The sequence below is a fragment of the Macrobrachium nipponense genome, chromosome 5, assembly GCF_015104395.2.
Source record: "Macrobrachium nipponense isolate FS-2020 chromosome 5, ASM1510439v2, whole genome shotgun sequence".
NCBI classification, from domain to species: Eukaryota; Metazoa; Arthropoda; class Malacostraca; order Decapoda; family Palaemonidae; genus Macrobrachium; species Macrobrachium nipponense.
Window position 1 is genome coordinate 143333623 of NC_061107.1, and position 25811 is coordinate 143359433.

Below are 25811 nucleotides of genomic sequence, written 5' to 3' on the forward strand. Positions count from 1 at the left end.
TGTGAAATTTTGAGATTAGTTATATTTATTTTATTAATTATTATTATTATTATTATTATTATTATATATTATTATTATTATTAGCAAAAATAATAATAAGCATACACATGTACCATAGAAATATCTCGTATATATCAGCAAAAGAGAAAGAGAGAGAGAGAATCTCAATGATCCGTAGATGGCAACACTCGATTTGACAGTTGGAACCCAGCCAACCAAGCTGGCTAAGTGTTCAAAAAACAAGACACGGGGTTACATAATTCTTTTTATTTATAAACTAAAATCTTGCTAATTCACTTAGTATTTTCTTTAATGAATTTATATTATTTCTGTTTACATTAATATTGATATTTGAAAATTAGTAAATCATCATCCAAAAAACATACATCGCTTTAAGAGAGAGAGAGAGAGAGAGAGAGAGAGAGAGAGAGAGAGAGAGAGAGAGAGAGAGAGATTATCATAGTATTTGTAAAAATACTTTTCACATATGATTTTTGTAATTACAGTTATTATTATTATTATTATTATTATTATTATTATTATTATTATTATTTGAAAATATTCATAAACATATTACGCATATATGTACCGTTAAAAATCTCTCATCTCAGTAGAGAGAGAGAGAGAGAGAGAGAGAGTGAGAGAGAGAGAGAGAGAGAGAGAGAGAGAGGGGGGGGGGTGGAAATTTCATGCCCACTGATGGCAGCAACAAATCAGCTCCTTCCCCTCCGGTTCTTAACTTGATACTCTATATCTGAGTTTTTAGTACCTGGAGTTGAGAGAAAGAATCTGACTGGGATTTCCTTCATTCTTCCATAATTTTTTAAATTATAAGCTAAAATCATACTAATTCACTATGGTATATTCTTTCATGAATTGATATTATTGCTGCTATATAAATTAATTAATTATGATGTAAATCATTTATTTATCATATTTGAAATAGTAAATCATTTAGTTATCATACAAAAAAACATACATCTTTGTAGTAGAGAGAGAGAGAGAGAATTATTATTTTTATTATGTGATTTAAAACTTTATTAAACACTAATCAGTATTAATCAAAATTAATATTTGAAAATAGTAAATCATTTTTGTATCATAAAATGTATTTAGTCATGAAAAAAAATAAACATCAAAATACACTAATTAGTGATTATTTTCGTCGGAAAATTCCGCGAATGGGCGAGTCCGTCCCGCGAATAATTTCTAGATAGGTTCCAAAGAAACATCCGCGAATGTGTGAGTCCGCGAATCTGGAGAACGCGAATACGGGGGGAACACTGTATATATTATATATATATATGTTATATATATATAATATAATATTATATATTTATATATATTATATATATATATATATATAGATATATATATATATAGTATATATATTATTATTATATATATAGATATATATATATATATATATATATCTATATATAGATATTAGATATATAATACTATATTATTATCTAGAATATATTATTATTATATACCATTATTATATAGAATATATATTAATATATATATTATTTTTATTATATTATATATATATATATATACTATATATATAGATATATATATATATTATATAATTATTATACTTAAAAAAAAAAAAAAAAATATTTTATATATTATTTTTATATATTTATATATATTTATTTAATATATTATATATATCTATACCAGATAGATATATAATATATTTATAATATATATATAATATATATATTATTATATATATATATATATATATATAATATCATCTTAATTATCTCTAATATATATCTTTTATTAGTCTAATATATATATCTATATATATATTTATATTATATATATTATTATATTTCTATATATATATATATCTATATATGATATAGAATATATATCTATATCTATATATATATATAGATATATATATCTAGATATTAATATATATAGAATATATATCATATATTTATATATATAGATATATATATATATATATCGTATCTCCTCTATATATCGATTATTGTAGATCGGTAATATCTATATACTAGATGCATATGTATGTTTGTATATATATAATTTTATTAAACTTTTTCTGTATTTAATGTTTTGTTAAATTTTCAGCGTTTTAACATGCTCATCAATGATAATGTTTTAGAGACATGCAAGAACTTGCATGTGAAGAAGGTGGTTTCCTGCCTCTCAACATGTATATTTCCAGACAAGACAACATATCCAATAGATGAAACAATGGTGAGTAATTTTAGGCATGTACATTTATTTTATGTTTTGCTTTATACAGATTTATATTACATAGTGCCATGTACTAAATATTTTTCTTGGTACAGTGTCCAGACTTAATCAGAAACATCTCATAGGGGATTACTCTACACTTCTTATCTTGGAGATGTGTCAGAATGAAAGTTTTGCATTTTGAAAATATTAGGGGATTAGTTTACTTATTACATTTTCAAAAGCTATACAGTATTTGGTCGTCTCCATACTTAATTTTTTTTTATATTTCAAGAGCTATACTTTAATCTTATTATTGTTATTATTTTTTTAGATTCATAATGGACCACCTCATGAGTCAAACTTTGGTTATAGCCATGCTAAGCGGATGCTTGATGTCATGAATCAAGCATATCATCAGCAGTATGGCTGCCATTTCACGTCTGTCATCCCTACAAACATATATGGTCCACATGATAACTTTAACTTGGAAGATGGTCATGTTTTACCTGGATTGATTCATAAGGTATGATAATTTTGTAGGCCTTTAGTTTTTCCATATCTTATGTATTAAGGAACAAGTCCATTGGCTTGCTTCAAGTACATTCTGATGTCTTAGAGGGTGCCTGCTTACTTATACTATTGAACTCTTGTTTTAGAGGCATTTGTACCAGTACTTCCAGTATACTTCCTTTAGACTTATGTCTTGCATTCTCTTTGTTTAGTTATGTTTCTTGAGGCTTCTTTAAAAAATTAATGTATTTGTTATTTTAGGTTATAGAAATAATACAAATTTTCCAGTAGTGTAGAGAGCAAAGACTTAAGATGGGTATATCATAAGACTTTTCCTACTTTATGCAGCTGTGCAGGGGCATAGACAAGGAAAATTGAGATTTTGAAGAGGAGTGACCATGGAGTGTTAAGATTTATAGCTGGAATACAGAGCAAAGATAGTATAATATTATGAAGGGAGTTGGTGGAGAGATATCGGATCGAGAGGCTGATTAAAGACAGAGTTGTTGCTACTCAATATACAAACCCTCTGTCCTTTACAATAGGAATATGCTTATGCCGAAGCTGGAACACAGCTGTTGAAACTCATGAACAAGGTTGTTATGCAGTAACTACCTGGATGTAAACATTTCACTTTGCCTTTTGTCGTCTTGCGATGCAGACATGTTTTTGTGAACTTTTGCCTGACTCTTGTTAATTAAGAGAAGGTACTACAGCAGTCCCTGGTTATCAGCAGGAATTATGTTCCCGAGGGGGTGCCAATAAGCGTAAACTGCTGTTAACCGACCGAAACCCGGCAATTTATGGCATCATAATGGCACTTATGGCGCCGTTTACCAGTTATCGTCGCCATAAGCAACATTATGGCACCTCTGTTAGGTATGTTATGGCCCCATAAGGCCTTATTGCGCGCCACAAGACACCTTATGGCGCCGATAACTGGAACTCGACCTGCATCACCAATAACCGAGTCCATCGATAACCAGAGACTGCCTGTATTCATCTCAGTCACATACCAGAAGAATGAACTGAGATATGTGCCTATTACTTGGATGATGCAACTGATAACAGACATTATGTCGCGAGGAGAATATAATATTCATAGGTCTCTGAAAATCGCACTCCAGCCTAATTCTTCTTCATTTGAGACAAAAATGAAGAGAGAGAAGGTGAAGTTGTCCCAAAAGGAGACTTCTACGGTGATAACAGGACAATGAAGATGACTAGTTCAAGCTGAACTGGTTGTCTCCAAAACAGTAGCGTTCTGGTGCTTGGTCCTCAAGACCCGAATTTCATAATCAATCAGTCAACCAAGACAGTAGCACTGGAGGGGCATTCAAACTTCTCAGGGCTGTCCATCCTGAACAGGTTGACATATGTTCGGTAAGATCCTAAGATTTGAACCTAAAACATAGTCTCTTGATTTGAATGCTGGGGAGTAGACTCTATCGAGTTTCTCATATTCCCATGTTCATCCTGGTGTAAACCAGGAAGTCGAGGAAAAAAAGAGAGGAGGATTGACTGTTCTTGCTCACTCTTCTCTGAACTTGTGTTGTTCTCACTCTGTCGAATGAAGCATTTATTTCCTATAACTGTTTCGTTCACGTGAATGCGAGCGAAAGTTGAGCGAAGTTAAATGCAGTAAAAGCTGGCGAGGCCTTGCTACGCATCTATCTTCTCTGTGATTAAACCTCACAAAGAGGACTGCACAGAGAACCTCCTCCTATCTCCTTCAGATTCCTTGTCCCAAGGGACAGAGATATCGTTCTGGGCACCTGAAGAATAGCCATTCCTGGCTTCACAGGTGGGTCTGAGCCACCAACGCAGCTTGGTCCCTTCTCTTGCCCTGGACCACTGTCATGATGGAGAGAAGACTGCCTATCACTGACTGAGTGATAGGTAGATTTATAGTGCCCAAAACTATACCAGGAAAACTAAGGATATACACAGGACATTAATCCACTACGCACCAGCATCGACAACGCAGCGCCTATTCAATGCATTGTCAGCTCATCTGAGGAACATATCAGGAGTGAGCATAGATTTTTTTTAAAGAAGCTTGACAGATATTTAAGCTGCATCCCAGACCATCCAAGATTGGAAGATGCAAAATATACCGGAAGATGCATTAGCAATTCTCTGGTAGACATTAGAGGTGCCTCACACTGAGGGACCTGGGGGAACCCAAACGAGCTGTAAGGTCTGTAAGGTGGGTGTACGACCCCCTTGGAGATATACACTCTGAGAGACTCGTACACAAGTACCCAATACAGCCCCGGTTCCTGAGCAGTGCCCTTGGAGCCAGAGACAGGAGAACAAACCTGGTTTCGAACTCCTGGGGCTCCCAAGACACTATATGTTGAGGATAGCATCCCAGATCCTGCTCTGGAAGGAGCAGGTGAGCTGAAGAGACTGCCAACAACTCCCTCTCCATGGAAAGGATTCAGACCCTTAGAAGTCTTGAGGCGAGACTTCCTATGTGGTGGAGAATTACCTTCCTCTTCTTAGGCCGTGGAAGCCTTCGAAGATGGAGGTGAGGATGTTATGTCATGGCAAGTGACTGCACTGATCAAGAGCAGAGAGTTCGTTTGGTGCTCGGCTTGTGGTAGAGCTGTGAGTGAGCTGAGCAGGTCACCACTACATAGTTATGAGTGGTAATCAGCAAAGAACTATCACTTCTTCCCAATTAACTCTTCTCCTTTAAGGCCAAAGCTTCTACAAGATGAATAAAAAGGGATTATGTGTCTGCTGTCCTACGTATTCAGACCCTAAGGTCCAAGACACGAGGATGGTACTTGACTATTCACCTAGGTGTTGTATGCAGTACCAAGCTCTGCATAACTCCAAACTAGACTGAAGAGCGAATTCATCTGTACTGGTAAAGGCTCATCTCGCTACCCAAGCACTCATGATAGTGAGTGCTCTGCGAGCACTAGAATTTGTAAAAATTCCCCTGCTCAGTGAGAAAAGCAAACCCTTGCAAGACAGTAATCGGGTGAGCCTTGTCTCTCCCTAGTGCTCGGCAACATGATAAAGCCAAGCACTCAGCGAGCCAGCGAAACCAAGGGATCTGGGTGCTCAGCGAGACTCCCGTTTATTGTAATAATTATCAGGAATACCTGTTGCCCGAGTGTTTGGAAATCACAGAAAACTAAATAATTCTGAGAATGTCAGAAATTCCAAGGAATTTAATCACTTAGCAAGACTCCCAAATTGTGTAAAAACAAGAAATTTAATCACTTAGGAAGACTATCGATTTTTGTAATAACATTATTGGGGATGTCCGTCTCACCCGAGTATTTGGAAATTATAGAAAACCATAACACACTGAGAATGCCAGCAATTCCAAGGGATTCGAGCATTCTGCAATATTCCTGGGTACGTATTGTAATAATAATTACAGGCAGTCCATGGTTATTGGTAAACTCAGTTATTGGTGATCTGGTTGTATGGTGCTTGTCCAGTGCCATAAAATTGGCAATTTATGGCACCATAATGGGCCAAATGTCAGTTATGGCGCCATAACATACCTAACAGAGGCACCAATAACTGACACTCGGAAAAAAAGTATATCTTAGCTTAACCAGACCACTGAGCTGATGCACAGCTCTCCTGGGGCTGGCTCGAAGGATTCGATATTTTTACGTGACCAGGAACCAATTGTTCACCTAGCAATGTGACCTACAGCTTATTGTGGGATCTGAACCACATTGTATCGAGAAATGGATTTCTGTCACCAGAAATAAATTCCTCTGGTTCCACGTTGGCTGAGCCGAGAATCGAACTTCGGACCGCCGGATTGGTAGCTGAGCACGCAATGCACTCGGCCAATGTGGAACTACTGAAACTCAGACCCATAAGAGTTTCAGTTAATGGCGGTTTTTGCTTATCAGTACTCCGCCAAGAATAGAACCCCCGCTGATAACAGGGGACTGACTGTATCCAGAATTCTCGTCTTGACCGAGTGTTTGCAGATCATAGAAGACCAAAACACTAGATATTCCAAAGAATTTGAGCACTTGGCAAGACCCCTGAATTTCATCAAATGATCATTGGAGAGGGCCCCTCCTTGACTCCTGTAGAAATTGAGGAGGAACAGGCACATAAACCAGTCCAATATGTGAGCATTTAAGACTGGAATGTGAGTACAATTCAACAGAATATGCACTTGATGCTGCCAAAATTCAAGAACCTATAGGGGACAGCGAATTGAATCCGTCCACAGGATAGAAAAGGTCAGAGAGAATATAGTCTCCAGGTGTTTGAATCATAAGAATCTAATCACCAGAGGTTGAGACGGTGAGAGGTCTCTGTCATTGACAAAAGATTCTTCCTCAATGACGAAGATGTACATCTGGTGGGACCCTAAGATCTCACTAGTAACGTAGTCCCCTAACACTGAATCCTGCAAAGAGCACTCTCCAGGATCCCTCCTATTCACCTTGTCCCTCCCGGTGTAGCCATAGGAAGAAGAGGAAATAGGTGAGGAAGATTGGATGCTCTCAATCGCCTTGCTAGCAGAACTAGCAAGAGAAGCTAGTAGCGGGCAGCCATCAGCCTGTGGTGATGGCCATGATACGAGTCTAGGAGAGTGTTCTCGCCCTGGAGAAACCCTTTTCTGAGGAGGGTTACGAAACTCAAGCATGACAGGAGAAGTGTTTGCCACCACCAAGACCGGTCAGTCACGAGAACCGGTACCAACCTCTGACGCATCCCAGTCCTTGTCGATGCCGAAACCTTTCAAGAGGACTGAATGAGGGACCCCTACCGGTCTCACTGCATGTAAGGTCCCGCAGGACCCTCATGTTAACCCCAGGTACTGAGCGGTCACTGGCAAGGTGAGAGTCACCTGAGCGACACTCCTTTCTTCCATTCCGTGCCCGAATTATGACGGTGAGTGGACTCGCATCATCGACTCTAGATGCACGCGAATCCATAGATTTACATGCACTCGGGGAATCTCGTGAATGAGCACCCAACATGGAACTAGTCTTAGGGGCAGAATGTCTTGGACTAGCAGCAGAAGTGCAAACCGAAGTTTGCGCTTCTACAGCTCCTGACACGCTAGGTCCTGGTGCCAGCACGATGGTTCCTGTTCCCGAAGGATCAGGTGAGCCAAAGGAAGACCCAACTGCCTCCTCGACCCTTAGAAGTCCCGTGACGAGACTTTGGGGCGGGGCCTACCTTTTTCCTCTTCGGTAGGGAGCCTTAGAAGTCGAAGGGTTGGAGGTTGAAGAAAAACATGATGATTACGAAGATGTAGATGATGAAACCTGACGAGCTTTGGTCCTACTCAACTTCTCCAAATTCTGGAAGACTTCTACAGGATAAGGCACATTTACCAGCAGAAGTAGAGCTAATAATCACAGGGCAGCCACAAGGTGTTGTCCAGTGACAAAAATCCAGGATAACAGCAGCTAATTAATATGATTTTCATACTCGAGGAACAATATCACAGTATGTTATGAGTTACAGGTACAATTCCATGGTTAGGATAGTCAACACGAAGAGATATCCAACCATCTATTGCTGTAATCAACTATCACCATTGTTAGCCTATAAAAGAAAGGAGATACGTATGATTGAAAAAAATAAGAGACTCCTCTCCGCATCCAATGGCACTGGCCTTTGAAATAAGAGGAGATCCCTTAACCCTTAAACGCCAATTGGACGTATTAAACATCGACGAAAATTGTCTGTTGGGTGCCGAATTGATGTGGAAACGTCGACGCAAATTTTTTTTTTAAATTCGCGGAAAAAGAGTTATAGGCCTACTTGGCGAAAACTGATGAATCACACACCTTGAGGGATGCTGGGAGTTCACGGATCAAGCTGTTGTTTTGTTTACAGTCGTTACCCAGGCGCGCAAGCGCGAATTTCTTTCTTCTCGCACTAAAAAGCATCAGCGACACATTTCAGAAATTATTTTGTCACTTTGACATAATTTTTGCACCATTTTATATTAGTTGTTAGATAAAGTTTTATATATTAAAATGTGCACAATTTCATGTAGAATACAACAAAAAACAACTCTTGGTTGTAGCTTTTATCAGTTTTGGAATATTTTCATATAAATAAGGATAAGTGCCAAAATTTCAACCTTTGGTCAACTATGACTACCGAAATGGTTGAAAAACGCAACTGTAAGCTAAAACTCTTATATTCTAGTAATATTCAATCATTTACCTTCATTTTACAACAAATTGGAAGTCTCTAGCACAATATTTTGATTTATGGTGAATTTATGAAAAAAACTTTTTTCTTACGTCCGCGCGGTAACTCTTCCGAAAAAATCAGACATTTTTTCATCTGATTGTCGTACTGTTTGCACAGTTTTACATTAGCCGTCATAAAGTTTTATATATGGAAATGTGCACAATTTCATGTAGAATACAACTAAAAACAACCCATGGTTGTAGCTTTTATCAGTTTTGAAATATTTTCATATAAATAACGATAAGTGCCAAAATTTCAACCTTCGGTCAACTTTGACTCGACCGAAATGGTAAAAAAACACAATTGTAAGCTAAAACTCTTACGTTCTAGTAATATTCAATTATTTACCTTTATTTTGTAACAAATTGGAAGTCTCTAGCACAATATTTCGATTTATGGTGAATTTATTAAAAAAACATTTTCCTTACGTCCGCACGGTAACTCTTCCGAAAAAATTAAAATTTTTTCGTCCTATTGTCGTAATGTTTGCACCATTTTAAATTAGCTGTTGCATAAAGTTTTACATATGAAAATGTGCAAAGTTCATGTAGAATACAACTAAAAACAACCCATGGTTGTAGCTTTTATCAGTTTTGGAATATTTTCATATAAATAATGATGTGCCAAAATTTCAACCTTCGGTCAACTTTGACTCGACCGAAATGGTAAAAAAACGCAATTGAAAGCTAAAACTATTACATCCTAGTAAGATTCAATCATTTACCTTTATTTTGCAACAAATTGGAAGTCTCTGGCACAATATTTTGATTTATGGTGAATTTATGAAAAATAATTTTTCCTTACGTCCGCTCGGTAACTCTTCCGAAAAAATAATAAATTTTTTTGTCCGATTGTCGTAATGTTTGCACCATTTTAAATTAGCCGTGACATAAAGTTTTATATATGAAAATATGCGCAATTTCATGTAGAATACAACAAAAACAACCCATGGTTGTAGCTTTTATCAGTTTTGAAATATTTTCATAGTAATAACGATAAATAGAAAAAATTCGTTCATCGGTCAGCTTTAACTCAACCAAAATGGTGAAAAAATGCAATTGTAAGCTACAACACTTACAGTCTAGTAATATTCAATCAATTAACTTCATTTGGCAACAAACGGGAAGTCTCTAGCACAATATTTCGATTTAAGGTGAATTTTTGAAAACTGCTTTTTTTTACGTCTGCGTGTTACGAATTCATGCATTATATTGTGACAATATTTTCTGTGTTGCTTTGATTGTTTTGCAATTTGTTATATACCAAAATGATCGCAATTTAGTGTACAATACAACAAAAAAATAATTAATTCATTAGCTTTAACTGTTTTGCTCACAGCGCGATTTGTATAGAATTATATATGAAATTTTTTTTTGTGCTGTCATATATTCTAATATTTATTTATGATAATGATATTTTTTTTCATTTCTGATGGTTGCATACTAAACTTCAGGCAATGACAAAAAAAGGAGCCAAAAATGAACTCTTAATTTTCCTTTAACACATGCCCCACTTCTCTCTTTGTTCAATAAGCTAGCAAAATGATGAAAGAGGAGAGAAAATACCGGAAGGAAAACAAAGGACAAAACTCCGAAGTTCCCCCTGGTAAATTCCAAAGCTTAAGCATAAATTTCAAATGAATATGGTCTTGCCCTGAAGTTAAAGTAGAGAGGCAGCTAGCAAGGCTATTACAAAAAGTGGGTTTGTATATGAATGATTTAAGTAAATTAATTATTAACATCAGTCATGATTAACGGCTGGTGAGTAAGAGCTCACAAATATACATCTTCATCGGAAGGCGGCTGAAAGAAAAGTGGAGTGTTTACATCCGGGCAGGCAGGCCTACCTGCCTACCAGACAGTAGTTACTGCCAAACTACCTTGTTCAAGGATGTAACGGCTGGATTTCAGCCTACGCTGAAAGTAATTCCTAATGTAAAGGACCGAGGGTTTGTATATCATGCAGAAACAAGTATTCATTCCCAAAATATAGTTTTGTACAGCAGCCATATCAGGAAAATTTAGAGGAATTGTTAGCTAGTATACTATATACTTTTGTTTGCTGATCTGATGAGGGGAGAAATTGAAAATAGGAAAGAATTTATAAAAGATTTATGGCATTTATGACATAAAACTTAAACACACACAAACAAAGGAGGTATAAAACAAGCAAGGGAGCCATTTCAAGGACAATTCCCTTCTACTACTAAAAGGAGCATGCAGTGTGTGTTTGCAATAATTTTAAGTTGCAATATGTACACGTGTATCAACAATCAACACGGGCTAGGTTGGATCTTAAAGGCAGTTAGTCTATGAGAATTTTTTTTTTTTATAGGTAGGACGTCTTTGGTGTTTTAACTATTGAAGTAGGCAGTTAGGCTATAGCATTTTTTGAGGGTGTGTGATAACTTGGATATTTGCATAACACTGGTGGTTATGGTAATTACCAAGAGCCCACTGCACTACTTATTGTCTCAATCGCGCATCTCACAGACAGCGGTCCTACAGGTATGCGCCTATTACTCGATTGGTGCATCTGATAACAGAAGCATGTCGTGAGGAGAATATGGAGGCATATTCAAAGGCTCCTGTTGATCAAGCACCAGCCTAAATCCTCATCATTTGAGAGAGAAAAAGAATTTATGACTGGAAGTGCACCTCCTTCATTCTCCAGTGAAGATAGTGAAGGCGAAACTGCCCGAGGAGAGGCTTCAGTGAAGGTGAAACTGCCCTGACGGGAGGCTTCAGTGAAAGCGAAACTGCCCAGAGGGAAGGCTTCGGTGAAAGCAAAACTGCCCCAAGGGGAGGCTTCTGTGGTGACAAGAGGACACCAAAGACAACTAGCTCTAGCCAAATTGGTTGATCGCAAAATGGGAAAATGGGAGAAGAGACGGAACAGAAGTTCGACAGAAGATGGCCGAGATCCGGAAGAAATCAGGTACTTCTCCTGAAGGATACCTACTACTGGGTCTTGGTTATGACGTTATCAAGTCCAGAGACTCGACAGACAACCCTTCTTCAAAGCACCAGCAGGAGAGCACCTGTTACAAGCATTCTTTCCTATCTCCCTCCTTCTGTCCTCCTCCTGATTGGAAAGAAGGTTGAAAGAGACATACATATGTGTGCTTTTTCAGAAGAAAAAGAAGACTGGCTGTCTGTTTCCTTGATCATCCTCTGAAGCAAGCCTGAGACTTATGAGGGGTCGAGGAAGAGCAGGCCTGACCCAGCCGATACAAACACCAGGGTCTTGGCCATTGCCCGGAGGACAAACAGACGCCCTGGCACATTCCTTGACTACTGCGGTATCCACTACTCTAAAGGAGAGGCAGAACCAAATAAAGCTCAGTTTCTAAGGGTCGAGACGACTTCGGGGTTTAGACAACTGGAGTTGTGAATAAGGACAATATCCTATGTCCCTTTCTTAGCATCAGAATTGCCCACAGGTTGCTATCTGGTGCTGGGTAGGGAAAACACACCTCCCTCCCTACCAGTCTGCAGAGGGCAAAGTTCTCTACAGCAATGGTTTCCAAACTTTTCCTGGTCATTACCCACTTTTCATATAGGATACTTGTCCATTGCTCACCTCCCACCTGTAAGTTGCCTCCACTGGCTGCTTACCCACTTGACTCCTTTGGTTTTATACATAGTACATATCCTCAGATCATGGCCCCCTGTATTCTGCTACATGGCCTCTGTGTGTGAACAACTGTTCTACAGGATTGATCACATCCACAGAGACAAAGCCTTGAAGGAGTGAAGGATCATGAATCTCATAGGAGACTGCCTGGAGGATATACCATAGCAGTGTTCTCCAGGCTAGCTGTCTCTTGTTGCGAGAGGGGATATCCTTCGTAGCAAGGAGACCAGAGTCTGGGTGAAACAGACAGAGGACAACCTGCAGTCGGCATAGGACCCCTCCGAGGCCGAAAAGTCACTCCTGTCGTGGAAGTTGAGTGAAAGAGTGCTTGATTGGGCATTTGAAAAACATCGAATGAACTAGTCTGGAGAAAAGGTATTCATCAAGTTGAAAATGCCCTCCCAAGCAAGGAACCCATTGTCTCTCAAAGAGCAAGGGCCTCAAGCTTTGAAAATTATTAATGGGGAAGCTGTGGTCCCATCCCCGAGCCCAGCAATCACAGACTCAGGTCTCTGGTTGGCTGGAATTCTTGCATACGTGCTTGACCATCTCTCCTGCATCGCCTTTTGCCGTCATTGTGCAAACAAATCGGCACAAAGATTTTTGCTAAATGAAAATCGAGGGTATTTGTATCCTGAAGAAAACCTTGAGGTTGTCCAGGGCATGGAGCTGTCTTCTATCCTTGAAGGGAGAGTCTTGACAGAATCCAAGAAAACTTTCCTCAACTACTTGGGTGTATGAAGAGACAATCTGAGGATCAATCCCAAGATCCCAAGCCTTGTAGCCGAATTCCGAAAAAGACACACTCATTGGAATTCTCTTATGTATGCCTTGCACCTCTAGGAGCAACCAAGAGGATCAAGCGAACAGGAAGGAGAAAAGGCATTCCTACCTGTCTTGCTAGAAGAACCAGAAGAAGGGGTAAACAGTGGGCAGTCATCAACCTGTGATAACGGCAGCACGGGGAAGGAGGGTGCTTATGGCATGGAAAGGCACCAACTTGAGATCATGTGAACTTGATCTGGAACTAGGCAGCAAACAGGGCAAAGAAGCCGAGCCAGCTGAGCCGATCACACAGAAGAGAACAGGGGCTTGGCACGGCAAGTAAGCTGAGCCAAGCCTAATTGAGCTGATTGCGCGAACGCAACCAGGGTCCTGGCTCGGCAGGCAGGTCAAGCCATGACAAGAGGGCTGAGCCGAGTCAATCATGCAAATGCAGTTGGGCTGGGCAAGTGGTACTTGTGCTTTCCTCCCTAAGTGCTCTTAGTCTCCTTTGAGGCCAAAGCCCCTCAAGAAGAAAGGTTAAAGGGGGATTCAGTGTCTGCACACCTGACATGTCTTGGCACCTACTCTTGTTCTGTGCCTAAACCAGACTGAAAAGTGAACCCTCTGACACTGGTTTGGAAATTGCCTGGGATTTTACAGAATTCTTGGCACTTGAAAACTCACCAGTCAAGCACTTACAATTCCAAGGAATCTGAGCGCCTAGTGAAACTCCCGAATCTTGTAAAAAAGATCATCAGGAGTGGTCTCCTCTTGGCCTCTTAAGAAACTGAGAAGGGACAAGCACAGCGCCAGTCTTAGATGCAGACTTCTAAAACTGGGACCAAGAGCACGGTCTCAAGAAGTCACACCCTTGAGACTACAGAAATGAGAGACTCCAGAGGAGAATGCGAACTGGCTCCCGCCCTATGAGCGGGAAGAGCCAAAGAGAGAACCCTGCCTCCCTGAAGTGAAGCAGTCCCTTAGAAGGCCTGTAGGTCTTTTGAAGGGAATCTCCCTGCTTCTTCAGGTGCTTGGTCAGAGACCGAGGCGCCAGAGTATTGGTGCAGTACTGACAGGGAGAGCCGGAAAACCTGCATGTCTTGGCTCTTTCTCTCGCCCTGTGCGTGCACCAGGACAGTGAGAGGTCTCACTGGCACCAGTTCAGGATTCTTGTGACTGTAGAAACTCAACCGATGAGCCTTGGCAGAAGAAAGGAAGAAGGCAGCAGAAAATGTAGATGAGGCTAAGTTTGAAGAAGGTGCTCATCTTACAGGACTTCTTCCTCGAACTCCTCTCCAACATTTCCATAGGATGAAAGTCAGTAAGCACAAGCATCGTCAGGACAGTTAGGGCAGGAAGCACAACAGAAGCAGCCCGAGCAATGCAAACATCAGTGAGTAGCAACAAGTGCGACCAGGGCAGCCGCAGCAGAACACATGGGAGTAACCTAGCTGGCAAGAGCTGCAGGAATGTGAGTAACAATAACAGGAGCAATCAGGGTAGCTGGGGCAGAAGGCGCAGCAGGAGCTGCCCAGTGACTGGTTACCAAGGAAACAGGAGGAATCAAGACAGGAAGCATACCAGCTGATGGACCACAGGTACAAGGCAGTGCCATAGCAAACAGAGTGCCTAAGTTGAAAATCCTAAAGGAAATCAAAGCAGCAATGACAGTCCAGCCATCTACTGCTGCACCTACGATGCTCATGTCAACCCAAAGAAAAAACAAATATGAATAGTAGAGAAGGACTCTTCTTGCTCCAAGGGTAAATGCCCTACAAAATGGGAGGAGGCCCTTAAAGAGGTGGCGTGACTGCTCCCCCCCCTTCCGAAATTTCCTTCCAGCACAAACTCACCCACAGCGCAAGTGGTGGAGAGCAACACTCAGAATAATAAAAAAAGATAGTTGTTCATATGCGAACAAACCTTCGATCTTAACAATAGGATAATTTCTAGCACCTAGCTGGATCCGGTTTAAAAAGCAGATGAAAGCAAGGATTTTGTGATATCTGGCAACGCATACGTAGCTCAAGTGAAGAGTGGTCATGGACCACGCCGCTACGCGTCTTTTCTTTGACTGCCTGGGTGAGAGTCGTGTTAACCTCTCTTGGCCTTTTCCTGATTCATTGCCTGTTTCGGTTGTGTTTAGTGTGTGTGTGTTTGGCTGATATTATGGCTTCGGCAGCGACTGACCCCCACATCACGTGCAGTAGATGACGTTCATATTTTGTACTATATCAAATCCTTGCACGGAATGCCGGACATGACCTAAAGAGCAGTGGAAGTCGTTTTATAGCAAGAGAGAACATCGGAGGGTTTTGACTCTTCCTACTTGGGGAGAGTTTTTCACCTCTTCCCGATGCTTCGTCTAATGTAGTACTCACCCCCATAGTAGTGTTGTTCCTGTGTCTCCTTCACCTTTTCTTCATTGATTGCGTCTCTGGAAGTATTGGGAGGGCCACCAGGTTGATGTTTGTAATGTCACCCCCTTCTTCTTCGGGAGTTAATTTGATTCCCGAGAAGGGGGAGGCTTTTTCATCAATCTCTTTTCTTCCAGAGTTGGAGGCGTTCAAAATGGCGGTGATTTGGAAGACGCTTGGGCTAGGGAGTCCCTCATCCTTAGAGGGGTTGCTAGCGCATTTTGTGGAGGCTCGCAATGCCCCTCCACAGACTGGCCAGGCCATCCCCCTTCCTCCCAGCCTCGTCTTTGTGGGTAGCTGAGGTGGGCCATCTTTTATTGCTCCGCCAGTGACTGCTGCTGCGTCCTCCAAGTCGGAGAGATGCTGTGGCATCAGCCCGTTGATGATTGTCACGGGATCCGTCTGTGTAGTTCCTCCACCACCAGTGGCGTCTGATTCCCCCTCGTGCCGAGGTTGACGTCACCACCACTTGTGACATCACTCCCATCGATGACATCTCTCCCAGTCGTCTCTTCTGATCTGCCTCCCTCGGCCGTGACATCATCCCTGCCACCCAGTTCGCTACATCTCCCTTCCTTGTCATCGGAGTATTTCTCTGGCACATCAGTCTGAGGTTATATGCCAGGCAGTACTTCAGAGATTGGACTCTGTTTGGATGTCAAGTTGGCTGCCTTATCGGTTGGGAGGACTGGTAGGAAACGTGTTGCTTTGTCCCTGCCTCCTGAGAAGAGTTCGCATAAGATTAATGAAATAGCAATTCCCAGTCTTTTTATCCACTTGGAGGAAAGAGGGCGGGGGAGTAAATGACAGTTTGATATACGTATTGGTGGAGGGGAAGGAGTTGGAGTCTAGGAGTTATATTCTTTCTCTCTCTCTCTCTCTCTCTCTCTCTCTCCTCTCTCTCTCTCTCTCTCTCTTCTCTCTCTCTCTCTCTCTCTCTCTCTCTCTCTCTCTCTCTCTGTGTTATTGACTAGGTATATATTTTTAAGATGACTTTGAAATTATATTAATAATTTAACCTCAAAGATTAATACAGTAGTAGGTTAGTAATTTTAGGTATACTTTTGAAGTAGGAATTTATTTGGTATTTGAACTTTCAAGTTAGGCAGTATAAGTATTTTTAATGGGATTCTAACTATTCGCGGGTTTAACTATTCACGGGGGTGTCTGGTACACATCCCCCGCGAATACGGGGGCATCACTGTACAACAACAAGTGAGAAAAGATCCACCGGAGAAAAAGAGTTCAACAACAGTCAGGCAAAAGAGCTCACGAAAACACGTCTGCATTGCATGACGGCTGAAAGGAAACTGGAATGTTTATATCTGGGCAGATGGGTATTCTCGCCTACTGGATTGTAGATAATGCCTAACCATCTTGTTTTAAGAGTTTAACAGCTGTTTTCCAGCTTCACTGAAGGTAATTCCTAATGTAAATGGACCAGTGGTTTGTATACGTATTGTGTAGGAACAAATCCAGTTTGTTTTTAAAGTTAAAGTATTTTTACATACAATAATTTCTAGAAATATTGCCTGAAGACAACTGCCACCACAGATTGGTCTCATGAAATTAATGGGTTTGTCTGAAAAAAAAAAAATGTATTTACAAAGTATAGATGTTTAAGAATTGATCAAAATTGAGTTAATGGGTACAAAATTTTTGTACATTACAGGTTTACATAGCCAAACAAAATAACACCCCCTTTGTAGTTTGGGGTTCGGGCAAACCTCTGAGGCAGTTCATCTATTCTATTGATCTGGCGAGGCTGATGCTATGGGTACTTCGTGAATACAGTGAAATTGATCCAATTATTTTTGTCAGGTAAGTGATCTATTAAAATATTTGTATATTATAATTGTATACCTTTGAAAATTAACATCCTTTAAGTAAGGCCTAGAAGCAGAAAAATGAATCTTTCTATACGTCAATGAGCATGTATAAAATTAATTTTTGATATAATTATGACATTAATCATTCAGATAAAAGTGAAAAGGTAGCACAGCAGAACCATACTTATGTAAGATTAGCTCAGTCAGTTGCTGTTTAGCAAATTATGCTACATAGCAACCTGTGATTTTAGTTTATAACAGATTTTATATTTAGTGCAGTTTTTAAGAATACCTAAACTTTATAACGTATGTGGCTTTGACTTTATATCAAGCTCAGATTCAAAATACTGATAATGCTCAGGGACATTTGAGAAGAGTGAAAATCCCTGGAATACTGATATAGTACAGAATAAGTTACTACTTATTCATTGACATGAATACTTTAATCTGCTGGTATGGCAAGGAATCTTTGTGACTGTGTTTCTGCTTTTATGATATATCTGCACATTTACTGGATTAACTAAGATTAATTTATACACTTCATTCAGAGGATATGTACAGGTGCTCAGATTACTTTTTAGTAGAAATAACTTCCCTCTTAGTTCAGGATAGGTTGATGAAAATGTAAGCTTTGACCTCTAGGCTGCAAGGTAAATTTTCAGCTTCTTTTAGGAAAAGTAGTATGTGTGATGTTAGAAAATATATTGCATAATTCTGACTGATTCAGACTGTCAGGAAATATCTTGGAAATCATTATTAACATGCTTTTAAGTTAAATTATAAATAGTGAATAGAACTTCAATAAATAATTTGTCAACATCATTTCTGAAAACTGAACATTTTGTCATCGTTCCTGAAAACTAAACTTATTTACAAAATTAATGTACAAACTATACTTTTTTATTTTAAATTTTTTGTTTTTTTGCTTTTTTTATGAAATATTGTTTTTACATTGTCATTCTCTGTAGGTTATCATCACCTTCATTTACATTTCATTAATCATTAAGTTATTTATTTCATTCCATTACGGCACTGAATGACCAAAATAGGTCCCTGTGCTTGGGCTTGTCCCTAAATTTCATAATCTATCCATCCAACATAATATAATTTGTACGTGTTGTGTTATTTGTTTTTTCCTAATGCAAAAAGATGGTCAGTAATTATCGTACTCAGATTGATGAGCTACTTATTCATGATTCAGTGTGGACTGGTGACATGATAGTACGTAGTTTGAATATTTGACAGTATTTGTTGAGTACCTGAGAAATGCAGCAAGCAATATCACATTTTTGAAAGTAAATTATATTTTTCCTAACTACAAACCTGAGGTCTTTATGATATGAATTGCTTATTAGAAAACTGAAACATGGCTGTTAAAACTTTTGAACAAGGTGGTTAGGCAGTAACTACTATCCAGTAGGTGGGGAGACCTGCCTGCCCAGAGGTAAAGATTCCGGTTTGTCTTTCAGTCCAGGTTTCAGATTGAAGGGTGGTATGAGGTGGGCCTATTGTGTAAAGGACCTCGGGTTTGTATTCGTAGTTAGGAAAAATATTGTTCCTACACGATAAACAAACCCTTTGTCCTTTCGCCCTGGGATGGCAGCAAGAGATGCAGTAATTTCCTCTCATTGGCTGATGTTCATCCTCACCCCCTTTGCTCTTATTGCCAGGGGCATGAGTGCACTAGATCTAGTACATGCATTGAGTGTTGTGACTGGTCTCCAGAGCAGAGGGGGAAGTTTTATGCCCTTGGTTGCCAACCCTTGGCATCATACATCATATCTCTCTTCTGACAATCGTCTTGTGCTTGCTGTTTCTTCTTTGGGGGAAATCTTGCCCTCACCATCCTCTTCCAACTCATCGGATGAGGAAGAACTGGGGCTGGTGACCAGGACAACACTACTCAGGGGGCCTCCTCTTGCTCCAAAAGGGATTTCTCTTCTTCAGAGCAACGGGCCTCCATCAGTGAGTGGGTTACTGGCCCACTTGAATTTAGTGCCACTGTGACTTCTGCAGTGACCCACTCTGTTGTGATGACTACTACCACCACTGTGACTCAACCAGGTTCACCACAGTGCTGACGGTATTCTGCCAGCTTCCGCTACATCAGTGCCACCTCCCCCTGGGTTTGGGGTGGCACCTGCTCCTGCTATGACACTATCTCCATTGGTAGTGTCTGAGATCACTCCACCAATTCAGACCACTGCAAGTTCCAGACCTGCTGTTGTTCCTTCCAAGCAGTCTGCTGCTCCTTTGCGGGACCTGACAGCTCTCCTGCATAAGCTGATGAAGAAGTCGAGGAAGAAAAGGTCTTGTTTGGTTTCATCATCGTCTGGCGCCTCCTCTCCTCCCACTTCAAAAGGCTTCCCAGCCTAAGAAGAGGAAGGTAGCCTCTCCGCCCCCTAAGAAGTCTTGTCACAGGACTTCTAAGGGTCTGCTTCCTTCCATTGAGGAAGCAGTTGGTTCTCTTGTTGGCTCTCCTGCTGCACCTTCGGGAACAGGAACCGTTGCGCTAACCCCAGGTCTAGTGTTGCGGGAGCCCCACAAGTGGGAACCCCGGTTCTAGCTCCTGTCTCTGGTTCTAGGGGTTCTGCCCCTAGGTCTGGAGCTGTGTTGGTAACTCGTTCACTAGCGTCCCCTAATGTGCGACCCTCTAAGAAGGGATGTATACATCCAAAGTCGGTGCCAGAGAGGCTACTCACCATCCCGACCTTGGCACAGGGCAAGAGGAAGGGTCAAGTCACACAGGTGACTCACCCCTACCTGTGAAGGCTAAGTCTAGAACTACATCAGGGACCAGGAAAGATGTTGCTGTCTCTTGTGTCATGAGGACAGTGCAAGTTCTTGACAATCAGTTGCTCACTCAACCCCATCAGACTCTCGTTTGCGCTTGTGTGACTGAGGGAGTGTGTCAATTGGGAAGCAGTAAGCTCTGCACTCTCTTTGGGAGAGTATTTTGCTGAAGCAAAAACGCTCTCATAGACTCACGTTGCCTTCATCACCGCGGGTTGGTGATTGCATACGATTTCACTACCTGCTGGCACTGGTGGCAGGGTGACAGGGAGCATCCAATCTTCCTCTCTTGTTCTCTACTTCCTTGGGCTTTGCTGGGAGGTGTGAGGCTTGCAGGAGGAACTCTGCGGAGTGCTCTCTCCAGAGATCAGCAGTGAGGGCCCATGTTCCTGATGGGGTATTAGGGCCACACCAGACACACATGTTGTTCAGCATGGATCTAGGGGGTCTGACAAGGTTCTTTCTACTGTTGCTCACTCAACCCCACCAGACTCTCATTTGAGCTTGTGTGATGGGGCGAGTGTGTCAATTGGGAAGCAATAACCTCACGTTGCCTTCATCACTGCGGGTTGGTGATTGCATAAGATTCACTCTACCTGCTGGCACTGTGGCAGGGTGACTGGGAGCATCCGATCCTCCTCTCTTGTTCTTTACTTCCTAGGGCTATGCTGGGAGGTGCGAGGCTTGCAGGAGGAACTCTGCAGAGTGCTCTCCCCAGAGTTCAGCAGTGAGGGCCTGTGTTCCTGTTGAGGTATTAGGGCCACACCAGATGCACATGTTGTTCAGCATGGATCTAGGGGGTCTGGCGAGGTTCTTTCTACTCAAGGGAGAGTAGATCGGGTGAACCGCACTCTTAAAGGACTAGAGGATTCTTTGCCTAGGGATGCAGACACCCCTGAGATACAGAGGATTTTTGGTGAGATCATAGCGCTGATTAATCAGCAGCGAACCTGGAGGCTATCTCAATGGCAGCTCTCCAGGCAGTCTCAAGGCTAGAACTGTGGTCCTTCACAGAAGTATCTAAGGTTACTAACTCCTCTGGAGCGATCTTTCTGGGTAGGACTCAGCCTTCGAGAGATTGTGCCAGCCTGGAGGTAAGGTAATGTCCTACCTGGCCCACAAGATGGCAAACCTGTGGGCAAAGCTGGTGCTGAAGAGAAGGGATACTGCCATTTCTCAGTTCACCAGGTCTGTAGGTCCTGAATTGGTGCTGACCATGCGCAACAGACCTTTGCTGGGTTCTACCTCTGCTGCGGTGGACAAGCGTCGGGCGGAAGACAACAACCGCCTTGTTCACTAGGCAGTGGCAAAGACCTCTGGATCTTTGTGTTCCACTGCGGTAGACCTTCAAGTCTAGCCAGCTCTTCCGCAGCCCCTTAACCTAGTTCTTCGAAGGAGGCTCATAGAAACATCCAGCCTTCTTCTCTCTCATCGAAGGGGACACAGTCACGCCCCTTGCAGTCCTCTTTTTCATCAGGAAAGGGTGGGCAAGGGAAAGAAGGGAAATGCCATGGATGGCATTCCCCTCCAGTTGCTGACATTGGTGGGTTGGTGTCTATTGAGTCATTGGGTAACATGCTAGTGTTATGGAGCAGAGACCTGGGTAGTAGATGTTCTCCAGGAGGGATGATATCTATGACCCTTCGAGTCTCTGCCACCTCTCACTAACCATCCAGTCCATATCCAGTCATACTTTAAATGTTCTCAGAAGGACCTAGCACTGTCGTAAGAAGTGCAGAAAAGGTTGAGCAAGCGTGCCATGGAAGTTGTGTCGGACCAGTCTCCAGGGTTTTACAGCCGAGTCTTTCTCATAGAAAAGAATTCTGGGGGCTGGAGACCAGTCGTAGACCTCTCTCCTCTGAACCAATTTGTTCGCCAAACTCATTTTGAAATGGAGATGGCACGAACTGTGCTCGCCTCTGTCAGGGGGAATGACTTCATGCTTATGATGGACTTGAAGGATGCGCATTTTCAAATATCCATCCATCAGTCTTCCTTCAAGTACCTTTGCTTTGTCCTCAGGGAGATAGTGTACCATTTCAGGGCACTCTGTTTCAGGCTCTCATCCACTCCCAGGTGTTCAAGAGAATGTTCACCCTTGTGTCAGCTAGGGCACATTTGCATGGGATACGTCTGTTTAGGTATCTCAATGATTGGCTCGTCCTGGCGAGCACTTGCTTGCTGTTGCTACAAGACAGGGATCGACCTCTCAAATTTTGTTGCAGTCTAGGGATCGTGATAAATCTTGAGAAGTATGATCTCGAGCCCCAGTAGAGGATAAAGTATCAGGGCATGCTGATAAATATGGTAGCAGCAAGAGTCTTCCCCTTGGGCTTTTGTATCAGCAGGTTCAGAAAGGCAGTGCGACAGTTCCTGCCTTGACAGGAACAGTCAGCTTGGTATTGGCAAGTCAGGATCAGTCACTTGTCGTTTCTGGAGAAGCTGGTACCTCATGGGCGGCTTCACCTTTGGTCTCATCAGTGGAGACTGACGGAGTTTTGGTCACAGTCTCGCAACCCTCAATCTGCAATTGTCACTCTCTCGCAGGAGGTGAGAGAGGATTTGGACTGGTGGCTTGATAACAAGAACCTTTGATAGGAGTGGATCTTCTCACTCCCCTTCCAGACATGCTTCAGTTCTCAGATGTATCGACAGAGGGATGGGGCACACATCTGGAGGCATTGCTGATGCCAGGAATGTGGAACTTATCACGACAGGCACCTTCACATCAAGTTCAACATCCTGGAACTCAAGGTGGCCTTTCTGGCCGGACAAGTGTTTCAGGATTGAGTGATGGGACATTCTGTGGTACTGATGAGCGACAGTACTACAGTGGTGGCATATGTCAACAAGCAGGGGGTGTCACATCCCTCTCACTCCACCATTTGTCAGTGCAGGTGCATGAGTATGTTGGAGCTCACTCTGTGGAGCTTTCAGCCAGGTACATTCCAGGCTAGAGGAATGTAGTAACAGACAAGCTCAGCCACCAGAATCAGGTGATAGGAACTGAATGCATCAAGACATGGCAGAGTGGTTGTTCAACCTATTGGGGCAACCAGTCATAGACTTGTTTGCCACCCAGTGCAACAGGAAGTTAAGAGACTTTCTGCTCCATTGTACTGGACCCTTGGACCGCTGCAGAGGACTCACTCCAACACCCATGGGACAACCTCAAATCTATTTTGCATGATTCACACGATGGTCAATTGAGCGTTGGCCACCTCAAATCTTCGGATGATTCTGGTGGCTCCCAAATGGCCCCAGGCCGTTTGGAATCCCAACCTTCTGGCTCTGCTTTCCAAGGCACAGAGAGATTCAGCCCTGGCATGACCATCTGTGTGAACCACATGTAGAATGGTACCATTAGGCAGTGCCTTCCCTGTCTTTTCACAGCTGGAGGTTATCCACCATCTCTTTTGAGCGAGAGGTTTATCTCGTCGAGCAGCAACAGAGAGGAATATACCTCAGACAGTCCTCTGTAGTGGTATACCAGGGAAAGTGGGCCATTTTCTGTGGTTGCAGTCAGAGCCACTCTTCAGCAGGTCATGGACTTCCTCATCTTCCTTCACTGAGAGAAGCTCCTCTCTATTTCAGCTGTAAAAGGCTAAAGGGCTGCACTAGGCCTGTTCTTGAAGCTGAAGGGCATAGATGTCTCTTCCACTCTACATTTATCTCTGCACTTGAGGAGCTTTGAAAGGTCTTGCCCACCCAGGGATCTCAAGCCTCCTGTGTGGGATGTACTCTCGTGTTGCAGAGCCTGACTTGTACACCATACAAACCACTTCGAGAGTCATCAGACAGGGATCTGACCCTCAAGTCTGTTTTCTTGCTTGCCCTGGTATCGGTGAAGAGAGTTGGTGAGCTGCATGGACTTTCCTTCAACGTAAAACACTCCAGGGGATGGGGATTATGTAGTTATGCTCGACTTCATCCCAGACTTAGTAGTGAAGACTCAGAACCCATCAGTCCCTGATGCTAGGTTCAAGTCTTTTATGATCCCCTCCCCTAGTGACTTTGTTGGTGATGATCCAGACGAGGTGCTACCTTGTCCCTATAGAGTGCTACAGCGCTATTTGAGGAGGACTTAACATCGGCCTGATTGTCGATAATTTCGTTAGCATTGGAAGTTCCAAGAAAGAAGTGTCCAAGAACACTATATTTCTTTCTGGCTTCATAAAACAGTCAGGAAGGCTACTCTGCTGCCTTTCCTCACATTCTATAGGAACCTGTTGGATCAGCAGGCGCCATTCACTTTTCATTACCTTTAGGATGTTGCCCACAGGTCCTTGGACACTTTTTCTTTTTGTTATACAGTATGAATGAGTATGACTGTGGGAGTGACTGGCTCTCCTTCATCCTACTCTTTCCTTCGGGCAGAGAGTATGTACAAGGTGGTCCGAAAGTCTTGTTACCCCTACCAAAAAGTACCAACAATGGAGATACAAGTTTTGCAATAATGCAAAATACATATCCTGGATTCAGTTTATTCACTGTAAGAACAAGGTAACGAAATAAGAACACTGAAACAATAGAAGAACAAGTAATATGGTAATAGAGAAGAAGATGGATTCAGTTGATCTGCTTTCACCCATCTGAAATAAAAAAGTTAAACAATATTAGGACAAAAAATTGTGAAAATTAAAATATTTAAGGGTAACAAGAATAAACTGAATCCATGATATGTATTTTGTATTATTGCAGTACTTGTACCTCTATTATTGGTACTTTTTGCTAGGGGTAAGAAGACTTTCGGACCACCCTGCACATGGACCGTTACATGCTGGACCTTGCGGCCAATGCAGGTAAGACACTCCTTAGAGTGAGCAATCTGTTTTCTTTGATTAGATTATAGAGGCAAATATCCTCTCCTTCCCCTAGCAAGGGGGGAAAGGAGATGCTGACATGAGATAAACCCAATGACTGTAATTGCCTTATTGTCTCCAAGGCTATGGTTCTTTGCTTTTCTCATAGGGAGGACTCATACTCCCTCCTGTGAGATAACCCAGATGTCAGTGGCTGGATTTCCTGCCTTGCTCTCATGACCAGTAAGGAAATCTCAGGTGTACTGAACTCCATAGAGGCTCACTCAGATTCCTCCCACCAATCAGCGATTCTTCCTATTGTAAAGGATTTTTGTATATGGGACTTACCCAGTAATTATATAGCCAAGAGCTTTCTACCTATGGCAGCCTAACAATTGAAAATTTACGCCAGCACTAGTTCTGGTTATGGTGTGGTTAGAATGCCCCGCCTACTACCGGGGATTATATGTAGGTAACAAACTGGCAGAGAGCTTCCATTTGTTTTCTGCCGGCTCCCGGTCAACATCGGTGGTTTTGGGCAGCCTTGTTCCCAATGGATTGTGTTGAATTCGGAGTTCTCGGTGAAGTACTCTAGGTTGTTTTTTGCATTAGCACATTTT

General features: G+C 41.9%; 1 protein-coding gene across 1 annotated transcript in view; it reads left to right on the plus strand.

The window, feature by feature from the left end:
• LOC135215693 (GDP-L-fucose synthase-like) overlaps positions 1-25811 on the plus strand; it is a gene marked incomplete in the record, with an annotated part of 165879 nt that overhangs the window by 49423 nt on the left and 90645 nt on the right. Inside the window, 3 exon segments of the mRNA XM_064250643.1 lie at positions 2113-2241; positions 2555-2746; positions 17440-17582. Coding sequence (XP_064106713.1) covers positions 2113-2241; positions 2555-2746; positions 17440-17582 — 464 coding nt within the window.